The 21052-nt window shown below is 46.1% G+C and overlaps 2 protein-coding genes across 4 annotated transcripts in view; one reads left to right on the top strand and one right to left on the bottom strand.

Annotated features, from left to right (window-relative positions):
• Window positions 1–457: 457 nt before the first annotated feature.
• On the top strand, window positions 458–16864 carry LOC108493749 (proline-rich protein 33-like). 3 transcript variants are annotated; one of them, XR_001873601.1, is made up of 3 exons: window positions 458–642; window positions 6322–6457; window positions 14147–14170. XR_001873601.1 is itself a non-coding variant. In XM_017807472.1 (3 exons), the coding sequence occupies exons 2-3, from the start codon at window positions 6437–6439 to the stop codon at window positions 16730–16732; spliced, it is 1668 nt and encodes a 555-aa protein (XP_017662961.1). In that variant the 5' UTR covers window positions 464–642; window positions 6322–6436; the 3' UTR covers window positions 16733–16864. The 3 variants fall into 3 exon arrangements, 2 of the variants coding, with proteins under 2 accessions (XP_017662961.1, XP_017662965.1); XM_017807472.1 differs by lacking the exon at window positions 14147–14170 and adding an exon at window positions 15086–16864 and having other exon boundaries at window positions 464–642; XM_017807476.1 differs by lacking the exons at window positions 458–642; window positions 14147–14170 and adding exons at window positions 4594–4652; window positions 15086–16864.
• The window catches only part of LSP1 (lymphocyte-specific protein 1), a 50060-nt gene continuing 38916 nt past the window's right edge, over window positions 9909–21052 (bottom strand). The window contains exons 10-11 of the mRNA XM_017807494.1: window positions 20844–20958; window positions 9909–11025 (exon numbers count right to left, since the gene is read on the bottom strand). Coding sequence (XP_017662983.1) covers window positions 20869–20958 — 90 coding nt within the window. The 3' untranslated portion in view covers window positions 9909–11025; window positions 20844–20868. The remainder of the gene's footprint in view (window positions 11026–20843; window positions 20959–21052) is intronic.

Raw genomic sequence — 21052 nt, 5'->3', positions numbered from 1 at the left:
CAGTGCACTCCCATCTCTCTCTAAGACTACCAGGGCTCTGCCACACACCAAGGCTTGAAGAGACCTGGAACAAAAAGTAGGAGAGCAGGAATGCAGCAAAAGATCTTGGTTGACTCACACCATGCTCAGAGCCTTTCTTAGCATAATATGAAAGCATTATTTAAGTAAGAATTTCTTAGAGAGGGCAAATCCCAGATGGCTGGACCCCATCTAGTATCCTCTGGGTGCCTGGAGTGGTTTTGCTGCCTGAACTCTCTCCACAGTTGCAGGGCTATTCCAGCAGAGGATTGCAGTGTCTTGCACAACCCTCCGGTTCATGGTTTCCATTTCACTAAATCTCACAGGCTTCAGCTTCCCATCCCTTTCCTCCCGCCCCTCTCCCCTTGGCAGGGTTCCCCAGCAATGCAGTGTGTGCCCTCCAGTGTGTCTGGCAGCTCCAGCACCCCCTTTCTCCCAGCCCGTAGGAGCACAGGAAAAACTTTGGGAGCTGCAGGGCAGACGATATTTTTGGCCCAGGTCACAGATTGATTCCTGCCCACTCTTTCCCTGCTGCTTGCAAGAAAGGGTTCCTACCGAGGATGTAGAGACAAGTTTTTAAAGCTGTGGAGTGGGAGCACAGCACTGCAGCCTCCCATTCACCAGGTAACATGCACGAGCTAAAATCTCTCCAGCTTGCATTCTCCAACTGGCCGGCAGCTTATTCCCTCGCCTCCCTTCTGCAACCCAGCTCCAGCCAATGCTTTTGTTACTTGTCAGGTGGGAGGGGGACATTGTATCCATCCTCAGCACCCTCGCTTCATGTGGGAGTTTGCCGGGTGGGGGAGGCGGGGAGGGCACCCCGCGCTGCCGAGGAGAGCAGCGTGTGCGTGGGAACTCGCGGCCGGACCTGGTATCATCACCTCCACTCCCCCTCCCCAGATCTGTTGAAAGCACTAACACAGCAAACCAGCTTTCACGCTGCATTTTCAGCACCAACCAGTAAAGAAGTGGTGTCTTCCACTGGCTAATTTTCCTCAGGTGCTCCACCAGCTGGGCACATCTCCAAGAAATACCGTATTTGCCCAAACTAGCAGCAGAGTGGGGACATATGGGGGGAGAGTGTCCCAGCTGTTTCTCCTTTTATATTTGTGGTGGACCCAGTTTGGCAATGGCATTCACCAGTCTCCTTTGCCTGCCTGCCAGGTACAGGCTGTCCCTGCTGCTGGTGGGGCATCTTGACTCAGTGCCAAGGACTGGATCAATCAGTTAAAAAGAAACCGTGTGTGCGCAAGTGAATGCAAAGCCTGGCCTTACACCAGGGTGGCTCTCGGCAGGTGCGGGCCTGAACGCTCCTGTGGGTCCATCTGGCTCACCTGCTGCCAGATCTTTGGCAGGGGTAGTGTGAGCATCTTGCAGGGTTGCACAGCCTCCACCACAGCAGTGCTGCTCATGCACACTGGTAGGGGAACGCTCCACATCACTCCAATTTTGTTCTAAGCATCTTCACAAATGTGACGTTGATACAACCAATGGGAGGGACAGGTAACCAGACTCTTCTCTCTGCCACAGCTCTCTTTTCAAATAGATGAGATGCAAACATTACAGCCTGCAGTATCCTCTCAGTTCTTGTGCTCAGCTCAGTTCCTCACCTGGACATGCCAGGCAACTGCTCCAGACAACATTCATCTTTACATCATACATCATGTCCATGCTCTGTCTTCGCCACCACCACCCCCTGTGAGCATGGCACTTCTGCTTAGTACTGTCCCAAAAGACATCTGTGCATCCCATGGGCTGCTTCTGTCAAGAGCGCTCAATGTCCATGTTATGCATCTTGTTTCCGGTCCCAGCATGATCTGGTTCCCTCTTCTCATGGGGACTGAGGGTACCTTCTCTATCTCTCTGGAAAGGGAGCTTGTCTGATGCACACGTCTTCCTTTTGCTCTGCTGTCGCCTTGTTCACAACCAAGGCTCATTCCACACAGCCCAATGTATGTTTGTCCTTTCTTCCCTTTGTGGGTCTCTCTATCCCCTTCAGCACGTGATTATAATCCTCTCCAACATTTCATGCCTTAGTTTCATACTTTGTGCTTTTCACACTCTCCCTATGTCAACTCCTTATTTCACCTCTTGATACCATCACACAGCAATTTCGTTCACAACCTGTGACATTTTCATCATCAGCTTTGTCTCTCTTTACTGTTGATTCTCCTGCTCTAGGATTTATATTTTGTGCTGTCTTGACACCATCTCTTTCCCCCTGCATCAGCAGCAAGGTTACTGGGACTGTCGCAGCGCAGCCACACCCTAGAGAGTGAGCAAACCACCACCAACTACCTCCCAGTCCCTACTGATCACATGGACAAGATGAGGGAGGGATGATCCCAGCTGTGGCTGCACACCTACTGAAAGCTATTCCATTTTGTTAGGTGGATGTGCAGCAAGCATCTGTCATTGGAGAAGCCCCTCTCACCAGGTGCCAGGTTAGGAGACAGCACCAAGGCCAAAGAGCAAACACACAGGTCACAGACACGAACCAGGGTCTCAAACCACGAAAAGTCCATCTGCCTGCTGACCTCAAGCCAGAGCCTGGCATACTTTTACAGTGACAGCATCCCCACCTGGGAGAGGATACAGCAAACCAGCGTTCCTCCTTGAACAGAACTGGAGGCTGGGGCAGAGATCTAGACAAGTATCTGCTAGGTAACCTAGTCCAATGTCACATTTCTTCTTGGTAGGTAGGAACACCCAGACTGGTTATTTGAGATGGGCCACAGGAATTTATTGCATTGCAGGGCCACTTGTAGGGAAGTTGTAATCAGCCCTTCCAATCTTTTCTGGCTATTGGTTGACCTATTGAAGCAGCCAGTGCTCTGGGGGAGATGCCTTTAAATACAATTCACACACATTAGCATGATAATTTTACAAACTGCGTAAAGATGGGCATTTTGGCCAAATACTTGTGTGTGTTTTGTTTGTTTTGGTCTGTTTTTTTTTCTCAAAATACCCTTTCCATATTCTCAGTGCACACCAGTCAGTGGGCAGCATTTTCATGGATCATTGCCTCTTAGGACTGGATAATGCTCAGCCAGTGAGCTGAAAAAGCACTGGAAAAGTTCATCTGAAAACCTCTACAGCCCTGAAAGTCTGAAATCCTACCCACGTTCATTAAAAACTACGGAGTTTGTAAATAAAATCAGCTACATCCTTCCCATAAAACAGGTACTCTTTCACAACCCAGGAGATATCCAATTTCTGAAATAAATGCCTACGCCTATCCACCACCTACTCTCCAATGCTGAACAAATGGATCTAATTCCAAAGCAAACCTTGCTTTGGCCCATAAGTCAGGAAAGATGACCTCCTGAAATGCTTCCTCAGCCAATCTTGCCCATGACTGCACTTACACCTTCACAGTAGAGCTACAGAGGAACTTTCACTGACACCTTCTGTCATTGAAAAATGGTTAGAGTTATCCAAAGTGAATTTATTTATAAGGAAAATGTGTTTTACTTGAGTTGTTTCATCATTCACAGTCTGAATGTTTATTCCCCTTCCTCTCCAAAGTTATCTCAATGCTTTCAAAACAACACGTTTTACTTTTTTGCATGATACAGATATTCTGGTTTTGGCATGTTTGTCCACTTATACAGGCATTAGCCTTGAAATAATTGGAGGTATCCAGAAAAATGCGTTGATTAAGCTGACTGGGAAAGGGTGGGGATGTGTTTTTCTCTTTTGTGACACTCAGTTATAAATATTTTACCATGATTCAGGGCAGGTGGGAAATGGGAATCACAAAAGCCATTTGGGAAAGGAAAGTAAATTTTTTATCCAGTTCCCCCCACACCCTTTCTTCTCTTTATCCTCCCCCAGAGAAAGGGATTCTGCAGGGGGGTTTAATCAGCAGTTCAAGGTTATTGTAGATGCCCTATGTTCACTGAACACTCTTTCCAAGTTAATTGAAATAGCTGTCAATAAAAAGGCAGATCAGATAATGGCTAAGTACATTCAGAGAAAGGACAGAATATATATATAATTAATTATTTTCTGTTCCTGGGTAAAAGCTAATGACCGGTTATGCAGCCAGTCAAGCAGAGATCAAAATAGCCTTAAACTTTATAGTCAGCTCCTCTAAGTATCACCAGACCATTGTCATTTTACTGGGGCTAACAGGATCCTGAGGAATGTGAAACAACTCAAATTGGCTGAGCAAAGACCATCTTTCCCCCTCGGCTCCTCTAATACCACCTGCAAGGCATTTGGGCTCAGGATCTCTGTCCTTGGTTGTTTCTTGTTTTCCCAGAAGCGACCTGGTGCAGTATTTACCATGCCCAGTGATGCACCTCTTCCAGCAGCTGCTCAGATACAGGGGAGAGCAAATAGTTGCCAAGTTGTGGGTTTACCTACCTGAATCTTGGAAGGTGGCTGGGGAACCTCAGGGTGCCAACACCTTTTCCTGATGGTGGCTTCATGATGTCTCAAAGGTTCAGGGGCATAAAAAGGAGAATAAAGGGCAACAACCAAGCTTTCTATTATTAATGACCAAATTACCTATGCATGCCTCCATCCATCTTCCTGTTACTGCTTTTCTCCTACTTGCATCTGGTGGGAGGGAACCAATCAATACTTAAGTGGAGGACTCGAGTATGTCATCCCTTCTGTGAAACTCGGTAGGAAAATCTGTTCCTATCTTATCTCCTCTTAGCCTGTAAGAGCAGAAACTCTACATCTTTTCATAAGAAACAGGAAGTAATCTGGACACTTCCTACTTCAGCATGGGCAAACATAAGCTCACTCTTTGCATCATTCATACAGTGTATCCTGCAAACACATGCATGGTTTCAGTGGTGACAGCAGCAGAGCAGGGTACAAGGTATCCCTGGGCATTTTTAAAATCTTTTGAAATATTCTTATTCATAATGGGGGTTCTATGTTTCCTGTTGGGTTGGCTCTGGTTGTTACTGTCTGGGTTTTTTTTCAGCAACATTTTCAGTGTTGGAGACACACAGAGTCACTAGTACTCCTAAAAGACAAGAGCAGTTTTGAGATGTTGAAGTCATCAGTCAAAGAGGATTTAATTGCATTAGGGTATTTGCATGAAGGATCAAGCACCTATCCCCAATCCTTCCACAGGTCTGCACTGCACTAAGGAGCAGCATATCCTACAGAGGCAGGCATGAGCTCATCAGTCATCAGGGAGGCAGAGAGGGACAAAGCAAATGGAGAGCTCACCTCCGACACCAACCCAGAAGTACCAGCATATACATCCCTGATGAGAACTGGTCTCATCAGATGGGCCACAACCCTCATGGATGTAGGAAATGCTTTGCTACCTTGATCCAAAACAGAGTAACTCCAAGTCAGATTGGAGATATATTAGCACAGGGGGTCAGTGAGCAACAAGGCTTAGCAGTGCGGTACTGGAGAAGCAGCAAGAATTTGCCTTCAGAGCTAGCTTTGTGGTATAGCTCGCCAGCATCTCAAAAGCCATATGAAACAGGCCAAGGTTAACCTGAGCATAAAGTTGCTTTGTAAACCTCCAGGAAAGTGCTCTTATATGTCCCCACCTTCCCGTGAGTATATTTAACCTCCCATCCACACTTAAAGGCTCCTGAAAGGCTGTGAAAAAACAAAGCCCAACCTGGGAAGTCAGCTGGAAAAAGGGATGAAATTTCCTGAGGCCAAGAGGCAGTAAATAACTGCATAGTGTCTGGGTAACTCACAGGTTATCCAGGACAAAGGCAGGCATTGGGGCCATCCTTATCAGCTCACTTAAGCAGTCTTGGCCCAGATCTTTGAGTCAAACTGCACACAAACGCCCTCGACCAAAATTCACCATACTAATCAACTCCAAACCCCTCTGCTCCCAGTGCAGCATTTTCTGCACTTGCATTCCCTGCATATAAGCATGTCCCTCACCAGGAACAAGCAGGGACAGAGCCAGCATTTGCTTTCTTCTGTTATTGGGAAGGTAACAACCAAAGCACCGCTCCAAATTTGCATTTAGCAACCCTGACTTCTGCAAAACAGTAAATCTGACAGCCAACTTGAAAAGCCTCCAACTGGTTTCATTGCCTGGAGCTACTCTGCTAGAATAGCTGTCCTGGCAACATCACCATCAACTGCCCTTCACCTCTCCAGTACTTGAGATGCTGAACTTTGCAGGGCCAAAGTTAGGAGCATGCAGTGGTGTTACTCGATAGCCCTTCTTCATGCTAATTTTAGGTGATGGAAATTTTCATCCTTTGAAAAAGTCCCTTTATTTATTTTTGAGAAACTGCTTGTACTTACTGGCTACTGTAAACACTTTTCCATCTGGTGTTTCGAACTTACCTACAGGGCTCTAAAAATCACAAGAAACCAGCACCTGACATGATCTTGAAGGAACAAGCACCTGTTAATTTTGTAAACTGGACCGAGTAACACGATGCACCCAACATGCAAATGATTTCAGATGGAAACAAATTACACATCAGTAAGTAGTGAATTTCTTTTTCCTTCAGTCAATATTGATTTCTGATTTTTGTGGTAGATTGTTTCTCCATCACTTATTTGCTTTCAGAGATGTGCTCACTGCATCTGCTTTAGACATCTAATCTCTAGGATTCAGGAGACCATCCTTGGACACCCTAGATCTAGGCTAAATGTGTCTCCAAAGATAAGGGATCAGGCTTGACCATTCAAGACATGGCCTGGGTCTCACCCTCAGACTATTTACACACAAATGGATGAGACAGTCTGACAGTGAGAACAAAGACTGAGCAACAGGATGGGAGCCAGGACCAATGCCTGAAGCTGCTGTTTTGGGGTGTCCCCAGAGGAGGTGAGCAAGGCAGGACACCAGTCAAGGTGTTAACAACAACCACTCACACTCTCTCCACAACCATGGGGAAGACCTCCCTACCCAACCAAGCACCTCTGATTGAGTAATTACACTTGCAATTTGCTGCTTTCATGCTTTAGAGTGCTTGCTCATATAAATCCCAATGATATCTCCCCCTTACTTTGCTTCAACCCCCCCTCCATTCTTCCCCTCATCCTCAGAAGCCCCAAGTCCATGATACTTTTTTCTACTTATTTGAAGAACAAAGAATGCATATCATTAGCATTTCTAAACCACCATTACTTAACAAGAAGAGATGAAACACCTTTCTGAAAATTTGTGATCTAAATCAAATCATTCCACTGCAACCAAAACCCCGAGGGGACTCAATGCAAAAGCACAGGAAAATCACCTCAGGTCTGTCTCATTATCAGGACCCTTGTAATGGGTCATCATTACTGAAGTAAAGGGTAGCTCTAATTGCACTTCCTGTCAACATGAGATTCATTCTTTACCTGCTTTAAAATATGTACATGTGTACATATGTATGTATGTAATGCAGTATCAGGGAAAGTGTGTTGAGCTGCCAAGAATTACCAATAGGCCAACCTCAGAACCTTGTTCAGCAGCATATCAGCTGCCACCTCATTATTTATAGCTGCCCTGCTCTTTAAACTTGTTTATTTTCCTTCCTGAAGGTGGTTGTGGCAGGAGGCAAAGCTCTGACATTCAGGCTCAGGTGTCTCTGAGGCTGACCTTTCTTTCCAAGAGCAGAAACTGCAGACACATTTCAAGGAACAAACTCATCTGGAAATTCTAAACTCTTGTGTCCATTGCTTCACTCTAGGCCCAGTGCAGAGCTGTGAGGGTTAAGCAGAGATCTGTTAATTAGTGAGTACATATACATAAGGATGGACATAAATATGAGCCTATAATTATTTTATACATGAAAAGACTACTAGATGAAGTCCAGCCCCCAGTCTCAAGGCAGAACAAGTGCTGCATAAAAACATGACATTCAAAAGAGACTTGAGTTTTCCACCAGATAAGCTTTCCCCATGTTTAAATAATACTGGTTTATGGCCTGCAGGAAACAAGCACTGCAATGTTTTTCAATTCCATCTTGCAAACACTCGTGTAGAACCATCTGTTAAACCCTGTTGGGAAAAAAAAGCAGCCCTGAACCCTGCCACAAGCAGCACATTTCAGTATTACCTTAGCCCTCCACATTTATTTCAGAGCAGATGCTGGAAGGATGTTCTCCTTCTGCATAATCTAGCCAAGATGGAGAAAGAAGGAACTGCAGTGAAGCAACACCTTGAGGGGTGCCTTAAGATTAGAGCAGTGACATAGGGTTGCTACTATAGAGGGGCATCAGCCTGCTGTCTTTCGCTTATATGAGCGGGGCAAGTCTCCAGAAGCCCTTCCTAGGAGGGCAGAGGTCCCAGAGACAAGCAGAAGAGCTGGAAGCAGGAGGGCTTTGCAAAGGTCACAGTGTAACTTCACACCACACACAGTGGTTTCTCCATAGCAAATTCACCTGTGGGAGCTTTTCATTCCAGCAAGAGATAAGCAGAAACACTTCACTGATGCCATGTTTTCTTGTGAAGGGAGCAACTGAAGTCCCTACAGTTTGCTGCTGAGGGGAGAAATGAGTCTCCATCCCCTCTTAAATACTAAGATGCATATCCAGTATACCTGGGCTGCAGTGTTCTTTTTTCTTATTTTTTTTGGTGTGGTGGGAGGTTTCACCATTCTGGTAACCCCTCTGCCACTCCCACCACCATGTGCACACGATGTTACTTTGGGAGGAGAAACAGCAGATCATAAAGTTAATTTAACTGTGGAAACATTTCCCCTGGCACATATAAGTACCTCATAAAGAGCTACACACATCTGTTCCAAGCCAGGTCTTTCCCTGGTTCCTGACCACCACTAGAGAGCTCTGGTCTCCCATAACCTGCTCACTTCTCTGCTGTGACCAGAACCTGAATTACAGCGGTTGTTTATTGAAACCACACCTAGGTCCACGTGGGCTTTAAGTGGAGAAAACATACTGCACAAATTAACCCTCCTTAGAGAAGGACTCTCACAGAAGCAGCCTCTAGGACCTTGTCTGCACTCTCCAAACTGGCAGGACACAGGAATAGTAGCTGGAGAACTTTCCAGCTATCTTTTCCTCCAGTCAGCCACAGAACAGAGTTGAAAAACTGCTGCAACCAGTTTGCACACATGCAAAGTAGTGCTGTTTTCACCTCAAGCCAGGATATCTCTATACCCCACACTACTACTGCTCCAGCCTCACTGGAAAACCCCAGCATGGCAGAGGAAGGAAGGGCTTAAGGGAAGATGGGGCCAGATGGTGTCCATGCTCCTCAGTGCTGTAAGGAACACAGACTCCTTGAATTCCTACCTCCAGGAGCTAAAGCAGAGGATGGAGAGGACAAGGGTACCAATAAGCAGAAAGATAAGAGCAACAAGTAGTATCTGAAAACTTTTTTCTTCCTAACACTTTAGGAAAGCATAGGTAAGGACAGCAGAAACTCTTTACTGCCACAAGTAGTAAAAGTGTTATTACTTGGAAGGTCATCTCCATAAAAAGGTTTTTCATGAAATGGTTCCAGATAGATTCATCAACTCATTAGCGTGCTGCGTTCCAGTACAGACAGCTATATTGACCTTATCAAAGCTGGATAAGCAGGCTAGACAGGGTTTGTTGTTTCTTTGGGGTTTTTTTTAAACAAAGCTGACATCACCAGTGATTCTGGATAAAAACTGTGATGTTGCTCAGGTCTACTACCTGGGGAGGTAAGCTCTGTGCTTCTAGCTGACCACGCCCTAGAAGTCTCTACATGCTGCTCCATATCTCACCCAAACACCACTCCTTCCTGTTTTACAGTCAATTACCCCCCATGAAAAATGCAGCAAAATGACAAGTATCTAAATGGGCCAGGAACACAGAAATCCCCTTTCCTGCATATGTCAAGCTTCTTTTCCTCTTGCCACTGAGCCTGATGTTTCTTCTCCTCCACCTTACACTCAAGCAGGGACTTGCAAGGTCTTGGAAGACAGCTTTGCTGCAGAAACTCCTACACAAACAAAATTCTCAGAGTTGCCATCATTACAACATCATCTTCAAATTTTATTAAATGCTTACAAAAAAAGGAAAATTCAGGAGGCACAAAATTTAAGCAGAAAGCACACTGATGCAGGAGGAGAGACAAGCTGTCCTCCCTCCAGGAGAGCAGAAACAACTTGCAAAATTATGTTGACATGGAAGAGAGTAGGAATAAGATTTTAAAGAGGGGATGGAGGACATGTTAACACCACAAAGTATGAAGGAGTGGGAGAGTTCAGAAACAGCCCTAGGAGCTAATTTGCACTTTCCCAGAGAAGGGAGATAATACCAGTGGTCAGCACTCCTCACGCCTGGGAAAGGAGACCTCCAACCCATCTTCTATAGGTAGCAGCTATTTGAAACAAAGCTGCTATTGCCACTGTTGAGACAGAAAAGTGGCAGGAACATTTTAGCATGGGTATGTAACTGTGACTAAAGGATGATCTGGGAACTAAAGAAAAAAAAACAGGACTAACTTGAAAGTGATTTGTTGTACACAGAGAAACCAATAGATGGAAGTCCCTCAAAACAGATGTTGTAGAGGGACAGAGGCTGCATTGTAAACAGGGGAAGACCTTACCCACAGCTGGCACCAACAGGGTGACAAGTGGTCCTTGCACTCTCCTTACACTCTCTGTGCAGTTTTCTCACACTCACAATCTGCCCATTGCCCTCCTTTCAAACACCAATTCTTTTACCAGGTTACTGTTGAGCTCTCTCTCTGCCACCACGGGCCACAAAAGGAGAAAGTCATCACATAGAAAAAGCCTTGCCTGCTCAGCAGGGCAGCAGATCACTCTCTTCCAACACTTAAGAAGAGAGGGAACAGAGCCACAGCCTCCCATCTCCATAGCAGAGAGAGATTAAAAAAAAAAAGCCAAAGAATCACATAGAAGCTTAAAACAGAGATAGATTTTGCCAGCTGATATAGTTCCTTTCTTCCATCTGAAGGCAGTGTGGGGTATTGCTCACACCCCAAGAGGAGTCAGGCTGTACCAAAGCAGACTGACATCAGCCAGAAGAGAAACATCCTTCAATTATCTTCTGTGGAGCAGAGGAAATAGTGGCATTGAGGGTTGCATCGAGCCAGGACCAAGCTCAGCTGCAAGACAAGAAAATAACAAGGTTATGGATACCATTTGACCTCTCATGAGCAATACCATGGGCTGCATCTTGTCTAGCAATTACAGGTGGTTTTCTCCCACCCACTTTCACAAAGCCCAGTCAAAGTCCACCATTCTGGGAATGTCCATGCTCATGGCAGAGCAGTTGCCAAGGGCTGCATGCCCAGCAGAGGTCACAGCTGCACTTCTGCCAAGCTGTCTCCCACTCCAAAAAGGAGGAGATTAGCAGGTTTGCTCCCAAGCCCAAGAAAGCAACTAAAGTGGAGTATGTTCCTACAGCCCCTGGCAGCCACAGCTCGGTTTGGGACCATCTGCAGCGGTGTTGGGTTCCTGCAGCTCTCCATCTGCTCCACGCACGACAGCTGGTGCAGCCAAGGGACTCCAGGACACAAATGAGTTTTCCATCACTTGATAAATGATTCTCGCATGCTGACACTCTCCCCACTAATCCTGATTTGGGGCTGATTGCAGATGGAGTGAAGTCAGGAGAACAGTTGGGGTCCAAGTGTGGGTGACCACACATCCACCCATGGGCACTCAACCACCAGCAAGGAAACTTAACCCTTTGAAAGCCTCTTGACTTCTATCTTTATTTCCTTCCAGCTTATCACAAACTCACACAAGTTTCTCAGGCAGTACTTCCCCCATTGTCCATGAGTTTTCCACTGGTAACAAAGCAAGCCTGAGTGTCCCTTTGCCACATAATGAAGCAAAAACAAGGGGGGGGGAAGACAAATCTTGCTTGTTGCAGAATTTCTCCTGAGCACACAAAGCTCTGAAGGAGGCTCAAACAAAGCCCTGAAGGAGGCTCAAACAAAGCCAAGCATGACAGGGAAGGCAAATAAATTAACAGCTGATTTCCTTTTGCTGTCCCTTAGCATCTCTCTGCCTCACTAGTCAAGCACAGAGACTCCAATACAGTCACGTGCCATAGAAGTTACTACACACCACAAGGTCTCCAAGATCCACAGTACAGCAGGTTTCAAGTCAGATGGGATGCTGAGACAGTAGCAAGAGTGATTTCAAGAGCACAGACTACTATAAGAGAACAAATCTTGATGTTATAGGGCACAAAGCAGCCTCTAACTTTGGGAACAGAAGGAAAACCTTCCTTGTGCATGCATATTGTATCTAAACTTCCCACGTCAAGAATCCCCATGCCCTCCTCTGTAGCATCTGGCAGTTTGCAGCAAATCCCAGGCAAGATCCTTCTCTGACTCACATGGGAAGCTGCATTTTTCTGGGCTGCAGCAGTCCATGGGACAAAGCAAAGCAGTCAATGAGCTGATCAGTCGTTGGGAAGTTTGCTGCCCTACCTCTTTAGTATTCCCAATACAAGCTTGAAGCAGGTCAACCTTATAAATCTGGTTTAACAGTGCTGCTAGACTATAGCTCATCTTGTAGTACAGGCTGTCCATGGAACCACATTAAACAGGAGCAGATTAAATCATTCTACAGTAAATCCTACCATCAGATGCATGTACTTGCTCCCCCTTCAGCAGATTTAAAAAAAAGCACAAAAAACCTCAGCAAGCAATTAGCAACTCCTATACAAACAGAGCCAGAGTGGCATTGCACAAAAAAAAAAAAGTACATACCCCTCCAACAGACATTTTGGCTTTCTGACCCTGAAGAATATAAAATATCCATGAAATTGGGAAGGAGAGCAGATATATGATGAAGAATGGGGTCTCAGCCTTTTTTTGGGGACAGTGCAGACTTGCTTCTAAGAGTAGCTCTTAGAACAAAGCAAATCCTAATCCCAGCCTTGTGCCTAAAACATGAAGTTGATAAGACACTGGGAATGCCTGACAGTTGTCACCCCCAGCTGGTACAAATCCCCTCCAAGCCCCCTCACCAAAACTGCAGAAGGTTTCTCATGCCTGCAGCCAAAATAAGTCATAGAATCATAGAATAGTTTGAATAGGACCTTTAGTTGAAAAGGACCTTTAAAGGTCATCTCATCCAATGCCCACACAATAAGCAGGAACATCTTCAACTAGATCAGGCTACTCAGACCCCCATCCAACCTGACCTTGAATGTTTCTATGGATGAGGCATCTACCATCTCTCTGGGAAACCTGTTCCAGTGTTTCACCACCCTCACCATAAAAAAACTTCTTCCTTACATCTAGTCTTAACCATCTCAATTTAAAACTGTAACCCTTTATCCTACTACTACATACCCTACTAAAAATCTGTCCCTATCTTTCTTATAAGTCTCCTTCACATATTAAAAGGCCACAATAAGGTCTCCCCGGAGCCTTCTCTTCTCCAGGTTGAACAACCCCAACTCTCTCAGCCTGTCCTCATAGGAGTGTTCTATCCCTCTGATCATTTCTGTGGCCCTCCTCTGAACTTGCTCCAATAGATCCATGTCCTTCCTGTACTGAGTGCACCACTTGCTAGACACTGCCCAGCCCCTGCCCACCACAGCCTCTGCTCAGCTCATCCACCACGGTGAGGGCTTGATCTTGAAGAGATAGTGTGTAGTGTTCAAAAGCTTCAAGTGCTTGTATTTGCTGCTGCCTGTTTTTTTTTTTAAGAGTCACCCTTCTCTGCTGATTCACAACCAGTTTTGGCAGATACACCACCTGCTTGCTCAGTTTGGATCACCTTCCCAGCCCAGTGCTGACAGCAGCACTGCAAACCCAAAGCTAACACCAGGCACTGAAGCACAAATAGCTGCTCTGCACTTTTGAGAGTTTGATTCAGGATAGCTTTCCCACACAGCAGGTATCACACTACACACCCATACTAACCAGAGCAGGTTGGGAGCCACCAGGAACCAAGCAAAACACATGCAATAAATAGCCCCTCTGAGCAAGCCTGACATCACCCCAGCCTCCTCTTCCTTATTTCAGGATGCTCAGTTGCATCCACCACCAGGGACTACAGAGCTCAGTGATTTATGTCTCATTTCATAGCAAAACTCAGCAACTCTGTGCTGAGCAAGAGCCAGGATTGAGTCAGATTTCTTTCTAGTGGCTGCCAAAAAGTCATTGCAGGTCAGAGGCTGAGTGTTTGGTGCTCCCCATCTTGCTCAGGAAGAGCAAGGGGAGAACTGAGAGCAGCTTTGTCTTTCTATCCCCAACACAGACCCTTAGCTCCATTGTCAGAAGTCTGACCAGTGCTTACCAGAAAGAAGAGGAGATGGTGGTGAGTTAGCAACAGAGCAGGAAAGGCAGCCATGCTTCCCCATAGGAGCAGCCCAGTGTTGGCCAAAGGGCTGCAACTGCCATTGGAGATAAGACCTGACCCAGACCACAAGCCACTTCTGTTTCACTGAATAGTAAGTGATAGAGGCAAGACAGTGGCAAAGCTTCCCAAGGGAAAGAGAAAACTTGGTTTTATCTAGAATGGAGTGCAGGAGGAAAAATTTGCCCCTGTGCTCCATGCAGCAAGAAAAGATCAGTCCAAGTTAGTGCTGTGACAAAGCACTTTCTCACTGATAAATGCAGCTTTTGAGAAGCCCTGCATTTCACAGGGGTGTCTTCAGCCAGACGAAATCAATCAAGGCAAGTGTTGACTTTGACTCAGATGACACATGTAGTTTATGACTGTTCTGTTGTATGTAACATTGTATCAGAGTATTAATAACCAAAATTTGGAAAGCCATGAAACATTCCTGGTTTGTGCCTCTGGAGATGTTTCAAAGCTTCAAGATTTCAGACCCACTTTGTTTCCCCTCAACGTTTCCTTCCAAATCCCATTAGGACTTGCCAAGACACGAATGTCTGGGGTCCCAAAGAGCTCTTATTGGATTTTGTGCTAATGCCAGGAGAGGAAGAGCTCCAGATTTGGCAATACAGCTTCCCCCAGAACATCTCTTGCCCTGCCACACCCACCCTCAAGACTGGCTGAGGTTATGTCAGGAGAGTAAGGAAACCAAGACTGATGCTCTTCTCCCACAGTACTTCCTCCATACTCACAGCTTTTAGAGAGAGGAAGAGGAGGACTTACATATGAATGCTTCAGAACCTAGCCCACCAGGGCTAAGCCCATGCCACCTCTAAACTTTGTTCTTTTTTTCCACAGGAAATGACAATGCTGATAACAGTATCATCCTCCATCCAGCCTGCTCCCATCCACCACCACCTTTCTCCCCCTCCCACCCTACCAAAGCCTGGGAAGGACAATGTGCGGCTCCAACGGCTGCTGAAAAAGGCAGCCAAAAAGAATGCTGTCTTCGCTTCAGAGCAAGCCAAGTCCTTCCGGTCCAGCCTCTCACCTGTGAACGAGGCCAGCCCTGACCAAGAGGAGTACGATGAAAGCACTCCCCCAGCAGAGATCCCTGAAACCACAGCATCCCCCTCTACCAGCCTGCCCACTCACATCTCCATCAGGCCCGTCAACCACCGCGCCCCCTCCCCTTTCCGAAAGAGCAAGCCTTTCACACTGAAGGTCACTGAGCAGAGGCGCATTGCTGAACATGTCCTGCTCACAACCTCCTCAGCCATGCCCCTGCTACACAAACCAGAGGCTCCCGAGACTACACATCAGCCAGAAGACGTGGGCTCCCACCTTCCCTCCCCATGTGACCCATCTGTTTTCCCCCAGCCTCCTCCTTCCAGTAAAGAAAGGGCACCAGAAGTTACCTACGTCACCAAGGTGAACACTTATTTCCACAGTGTCAAGCCACCAAGGGCTAAGACTCCCACATCAAACCTGACACAAGGAACCGTAAGCCATGAAGACAAAAGGTCTTCTTCCCCAGCACCTCAAACAAGCTGCTCTGAACCATCTCCAGAGCACATACCCACCTCACTTGATGACAGCAACGCCACACTTCCCTTGTTGGAACCTCCCCTCCTTCCTGCTGCAGACACAGAACCTGCTGCAGACACAGAACCTGCTGATCAAGCTCCCAAGCCTGTTCCTATTGAAGAGTCCATCAAGGCCCCTTCACCCAAGCCAAGCACCTCTGATGCCCACAGCAATATGCCTACAACTCATAGAAGTGACACTGAAATATCTGGATCAGAGACAGCTTCTGAATTACCCAAGGAAGACAGAGACATCCTAAAACAAACGACATCCAGTGCTCCCTGGAGGCAAGCACGCCCACCAACAGCAACGCCAGCACAAGCTGATGGTACTGGGTCCACCTCCACAGACACCAAGGCAGAAGACATCATTCAAACTCAATTGACCCCCAGCTTACCCAACACCAGCCTTCCCCTCAAAGCTGAGCCAGCACCACCATCAGTAGAAGCAGCAAGACCATCTGGAACCAGTGCCAGTGGCTGGCATCGCCTCAGGAAGCACTTGATGGTACAGCCAGAAGCACCCAGCTTCCCAGAGCCCAAGCCAGAAAAGCTGGAACAGGAGGAAGGGAGTAAAGAGGACACTGCTCAAGCAGTCATCAACCAAGACTGCATGCTGTTTAAATCAAGAGCCATGAAAATGTGGGATGCTATTTTATACCAGGTGACACTCAACAAGGAGACGAAGCAGCAAGCAGAAGAGAAGAAGCCACGGAAGGAAGAAAACGTCTTTCTTCCCCGCCGCTTGCCCATCCTTCTGCACAAGCCACGTTTTGACGCCCGGAAACTGAAGGAGCTGGCTACCAAACCCATGACAAAGATCAGCACTGTGTTTGAGCTGAGCCGGTTTAGACCCAAATCAGCTGAGGAGCACACCAAGAGCTTTAACAGAACAGCATCAGGATGGTCAGCCAACTGAAGCCAGGCAGCTCCATGCCTCTGGAGATTCCTACAGGGCACCCAAGCAGGAGAACACCTAGGACCAGGTTTACTGTCCACTGAAGCCAAGTGTAAGGAAAACAAGGAAATTAAATAAAACCCCTCAAAGCCAGCAGCCTCATGCTGCAGGTTTAAGGGCTACTCTCCGTATGTTTATAAGCTTAAGTGTATAACATACCACATCCACAGGTCACAGGAAAACAGGTATGCGCTTGTTTTAAACAGAGCCAGCAAGCAGCACTGGATGCAGTAACAGAGGGAACGGAGGGGAAGGACACAGTGAAGGTGACAAGTTGCCAGTAGAAAAAGACCAGTTTAAAGAAGGATAATAGAATCTTAGGGGTTTTGTTGTGTTTATCTAAGACCTATCTTGATCCTGGAAGCAGCAGCAGTTGCAGATGAGATATGAAGGAATCTGGGTTGCTCCACATCTCTAGGGAGTCTTAGAAAACACACACAAAGAGAGTACATACATATATTTTGAGCTATCTTCTCTATCTCCTCCACTGAAAGTGCACCCCTCACCCATTTGCTGAGAACAAAATGAAACTCATCCTTTCACCAGCACAGACAAGGGACAGCATAAGATATCCCGCTCTCACAAAGCAGTTCCCCTGGCTAACAAAACAGGCATTATCACTTGACATCCTCCTAGGTCAGTCTACTAAATCATAGTGCACAGAAGACTATTTCAGTAATCAAGTTCTGTTACATATTTTATCATTTTCTCAAATACAGATGATGGTTTCCATAACTAAACAAGCCTTCTTGAGCACATTGGATACCAACTCTGTGTATTTAACAAGATACTGGTTTTTTAGGGGCTCTGCTAACCACATGTAGTCTCATTTTCAAGAGGAACATGATGGTATTTGCCTACCTGCTTGTCCCTGATGTCCTGAAAAAAAGAGGGTATTTAAAAGGAAAGTCCCCAGCTCTGCCCATCCAAGAGACAGCTGTGTTTTTAAGTATTAGTCACCCTTTGCAACTTCATTGCCAGCAGGTTTATGAGCCTGAAAGCTGGGAGATCAGCTATTTCTGTTTCACAAGGGACTTTGTCATAGGCTAGGGTGTTCCTACACAGCTAATATAGGATTGCCATGTTTAGTCCAAATAGGAAACTCCATACACAGCTCTTTATATTCTTTTTGTGTATAGAGGATACAGAACTGACCAAAATTTCCTCAAGCCAAACTGTGAAGAGACTTGGAAACAAAACAAAGAACCCCTTTTGCTTTTTTGAAGTCTTCCAGTTTTGTAATGATGCTATAAGAGCAGCTCAGTTATCATCAAACCTTCACTTAAGTTTTCACTTTGCTGGTCTTCTCTATTTTGTAACCCCTTTCCTATTCAACGGTGGGGGGGGGGAAGAGGATAACCCAATTATCTAAAGATAGGATTTCTCCACCCCACCCCACCCCCACTTTTCCAAGAAAAAGCTGAAAAGAGGTAGGTTGGAACACACCAGTAATCACAACTGGATGCTAGGTAAGCCTCTGCAGGATAATTTAACATTGCTGAGAGAGAAGGCTATAGAAACAGATCCACACAGCAACACAAACACAGAAATCAAAGAGTGCTGTGTAAAATGTGGAATGCCTAATGCAGATAAAGATGAGCAATAAATGGCACCTTACTGAAGCACAGTGGATGGATACCTATGCTTAGGAATCAGCATGCATGAGATCCATAGAATTAACATGAGGGAGAACAGCCAACATCAGTTACGTTTGGGAGACAAAGTGAATCTGGCCAGAGAGGATGGTTTAAGAAGCAATTGTGCTTTAATCCAGCTTTTGTCCTGAAGCAAGGACAACCACCCAGAACAAACCAGCAACTCTCACCTAAGGCTTACATGTTTTGCATCTGCTGTGCTTTCAACCAGGCTGCATCCACAAACCCAGCCTCACTGCACAGGGATGAAGGATGGAGAAATGCCATTGGGGAGAATGATTCCCCCAAACAGAAGGAAGGAAGCAAAGGAAGGCAGGTCTGGATGCACAGTTTAAGCCCTTTTACCCCAAAAGCAAAGGACAGAGACACACAGCAAGCGTGGCAAGTTCTGCAGAGACAGACCCTGACATGAGAGTATCACAAAGGACAGAGTCTCGTAAGCAACAGATTTTCACCAATGGCTCTGCACTGGAAGTCAGTGCAGTATGTCCCAGTCTGAGCTGCTGTGCTGAGCAAGGGAAGGGGGATGCTAATGGGCACAGAATTTGGTTCTTTTCAATGTCAAACAGCCTCAGGCAGAGGGCTAAGAGCCCAAACTGCCACTCAGAGAAAACCTCTTGCTTCAAAGGCTGCACTGAGGTCCTGCAGCTCAGGAAGGAAGGGGAGGAAGAAAAACTGTACCTGTGCTTAAGCAACTAGAAAGCTGATAAGGTGGTGTTAAGGAAGTGACACAGAGGTAATCCAGAAGGGTTTGGGAGCAAGAAGGCAATGACAAAGTGATCCAGTAGTACAGAAAAGGATGAACATAGTTCAGGGGGTGGAGAGGAGCTGGGGAGCAGTGAGCTCACAACATACCAAACAGCCAACTAAAAACCTAAGAACAGAAACAAGCCAAGCTCCTTCAGCTATTGCAGTCATTTTGCTATTCACAAAAAAAAAAAAAAAAAAAACAACTTCCTTTTGAACAAACCCACAGTGCAACAGTGTTGTGCCACAGCTGTTTGGAGTACTGGGTGGATCCTAGAGCACATGTCGTGACAGTCCCTGCCCAGCATCCTTTCTTGAAAGGCAAAGACCAGAGCCAAAGGCACTTTCCTTTGAGCTGCTTAGAGAAGCTCAGGTAGGGCAAACAAACCTGCTGACAACCTAGCAAAACCTGTTTGCTATAAAGAACTGAAGCTCAGTAGGCTCCCACTTGGTACACTGAAACAGACTTCTGGAAAATGAAGAGACTGATCAGAGAGGAGACCTTAAAATAGGTTTCTCAAAGTCACAGGCAGAGAAGTAAGCTGAGGATACAAATTCTGTGGGCTAAAAACATATCTCCGGGCAGCCTTGAGTTTTGTACTGCTGCTCTTCTCAGAGTAGCACTCAAAAGGGCTTCTCCTCCAAATGGGCACTAAAAAATGAAACAAACAAAACAATATGCTGCACTCAGAAGCCATCTCCTTAAGGGGGGGAGGGGAAGGAAGGGAAGGAACACAGGTCCCAGAAGAATTCAGAAACAAAAGGTGTTTTGTAGCAGACAGAGCTATTTATAAGCTTGGCTAAGAAATAAAGCTTCTTTTTTATAGTAGCAAAAAAAGAGAATGAGCTTGTTTTCACCCTCAACAACTTCCTCTCCACTCATTGTGCCAGATGCTGCCCAGTTGGATCCAACTGGTTATCACCTCCCTCTACACCATTCTTCCTTATTGATGCAATCCACTATCATCCACTCAAGATAACACCGGGGTGTCTAGGAGCACAAACACAATAGGAACATGAGATCCAAAAGCCATTTCAAGAGAGCACAGAGACAGTAACCCAGCCCTGCCTTCCCCCTTGCTGCACATCAGAGAGTAGTTCTTTCTGCTCTGTTGGTCTACCCAGCACAACAGCTGCTCACATCCTCCCTGCTACAACCTTATTATCAACTCGTTCCAAGAGGCTACTGGAGCCATGAAAAGTTTTCCCCATAATTAATTCAGTAAATCTGGGAATTATACCCCAGAAACACTTGAATTTCAGAAGTACATCAGCCCCATGCTCAGACAGAATGACCTCCAAATATCTACTTCTCCTTGCAACGTAAGAGAGCATAAAAAAAGAGAGCTCATTGAGACTGTTCCTTTGAACTAGCAAAGGCAAACACATCTTCACCCAAACAGCAGCAGCTAAGGGACTTATCCTGAAGTTTAAACTAACACAGGTATCCAGCTTCCTATCAGCATCAGAAAGTCAGAGGCAAAAACAAACCCCTGCTGTGTACCCACACCGTTCCAGCTCAGACAGTCAGGCCCAGAGGAAGCAAGGCTCCAGATGTTGCCATACAGGACCTTCCAATTCACCCAAAGTGCAGCTGGCAGAAATAACCCAACATCCTGCCAGAAGAGTCCAGGACTTTGTTACACAGTGCAAGGTCATATCCCACCTACCTGGTTAATGAGTTCTCCAGGCATACTATTGCTCTGCAGTGTCATCTATCAACACCTTCTTGTACTGGCCATGGCCTGTTGCAACAAATTTATACTTTTTGCCAGAAGGAACGGACTGAACAGGAGAGAAAGAAAGAGCCAAAGTCAGCATTTTTCTCCATTAAATAGACAGTCAAGATCAAATAACTGAAGCCAGATGAGTATATGAT

Source organism: Lepidothrix coronata, unplaced genomic scaffold (genome assembly GCF_001604755.1).
Source record: "Lepidothrix coronata isolate B3197 unplaced genomic scaffold, Lepidothrix_coronata-1.0 Scaffold1, whole genome shotgun sequence".
In the NCBI taxonomy this organism is placed as follows: domain Eukaryota; kingdom Metazoa; phylum Chordata; class Aves; order Passeriformes; family Pipridae; genus Lepidothrix; species Lepidothrix coronata.
This window is presented reverse-complemented; position numbering and strand designations above follow the sequence as displayed.

Excerpts from the sequence above, each read along its gene's own strand:
- LOC108493749 (XM_017807472.1), top strand. The coding sequence starts at position 6,437 with ATGGAAACAAATTACACATCA. Across the intron at positions 6,458-15,085 it reads TGGAAACAAATTACACATCA|GAAATGACAATGCTGATAAC; the intron begins GTAAGTAGTGAA and ends TTTTTTCCACAG.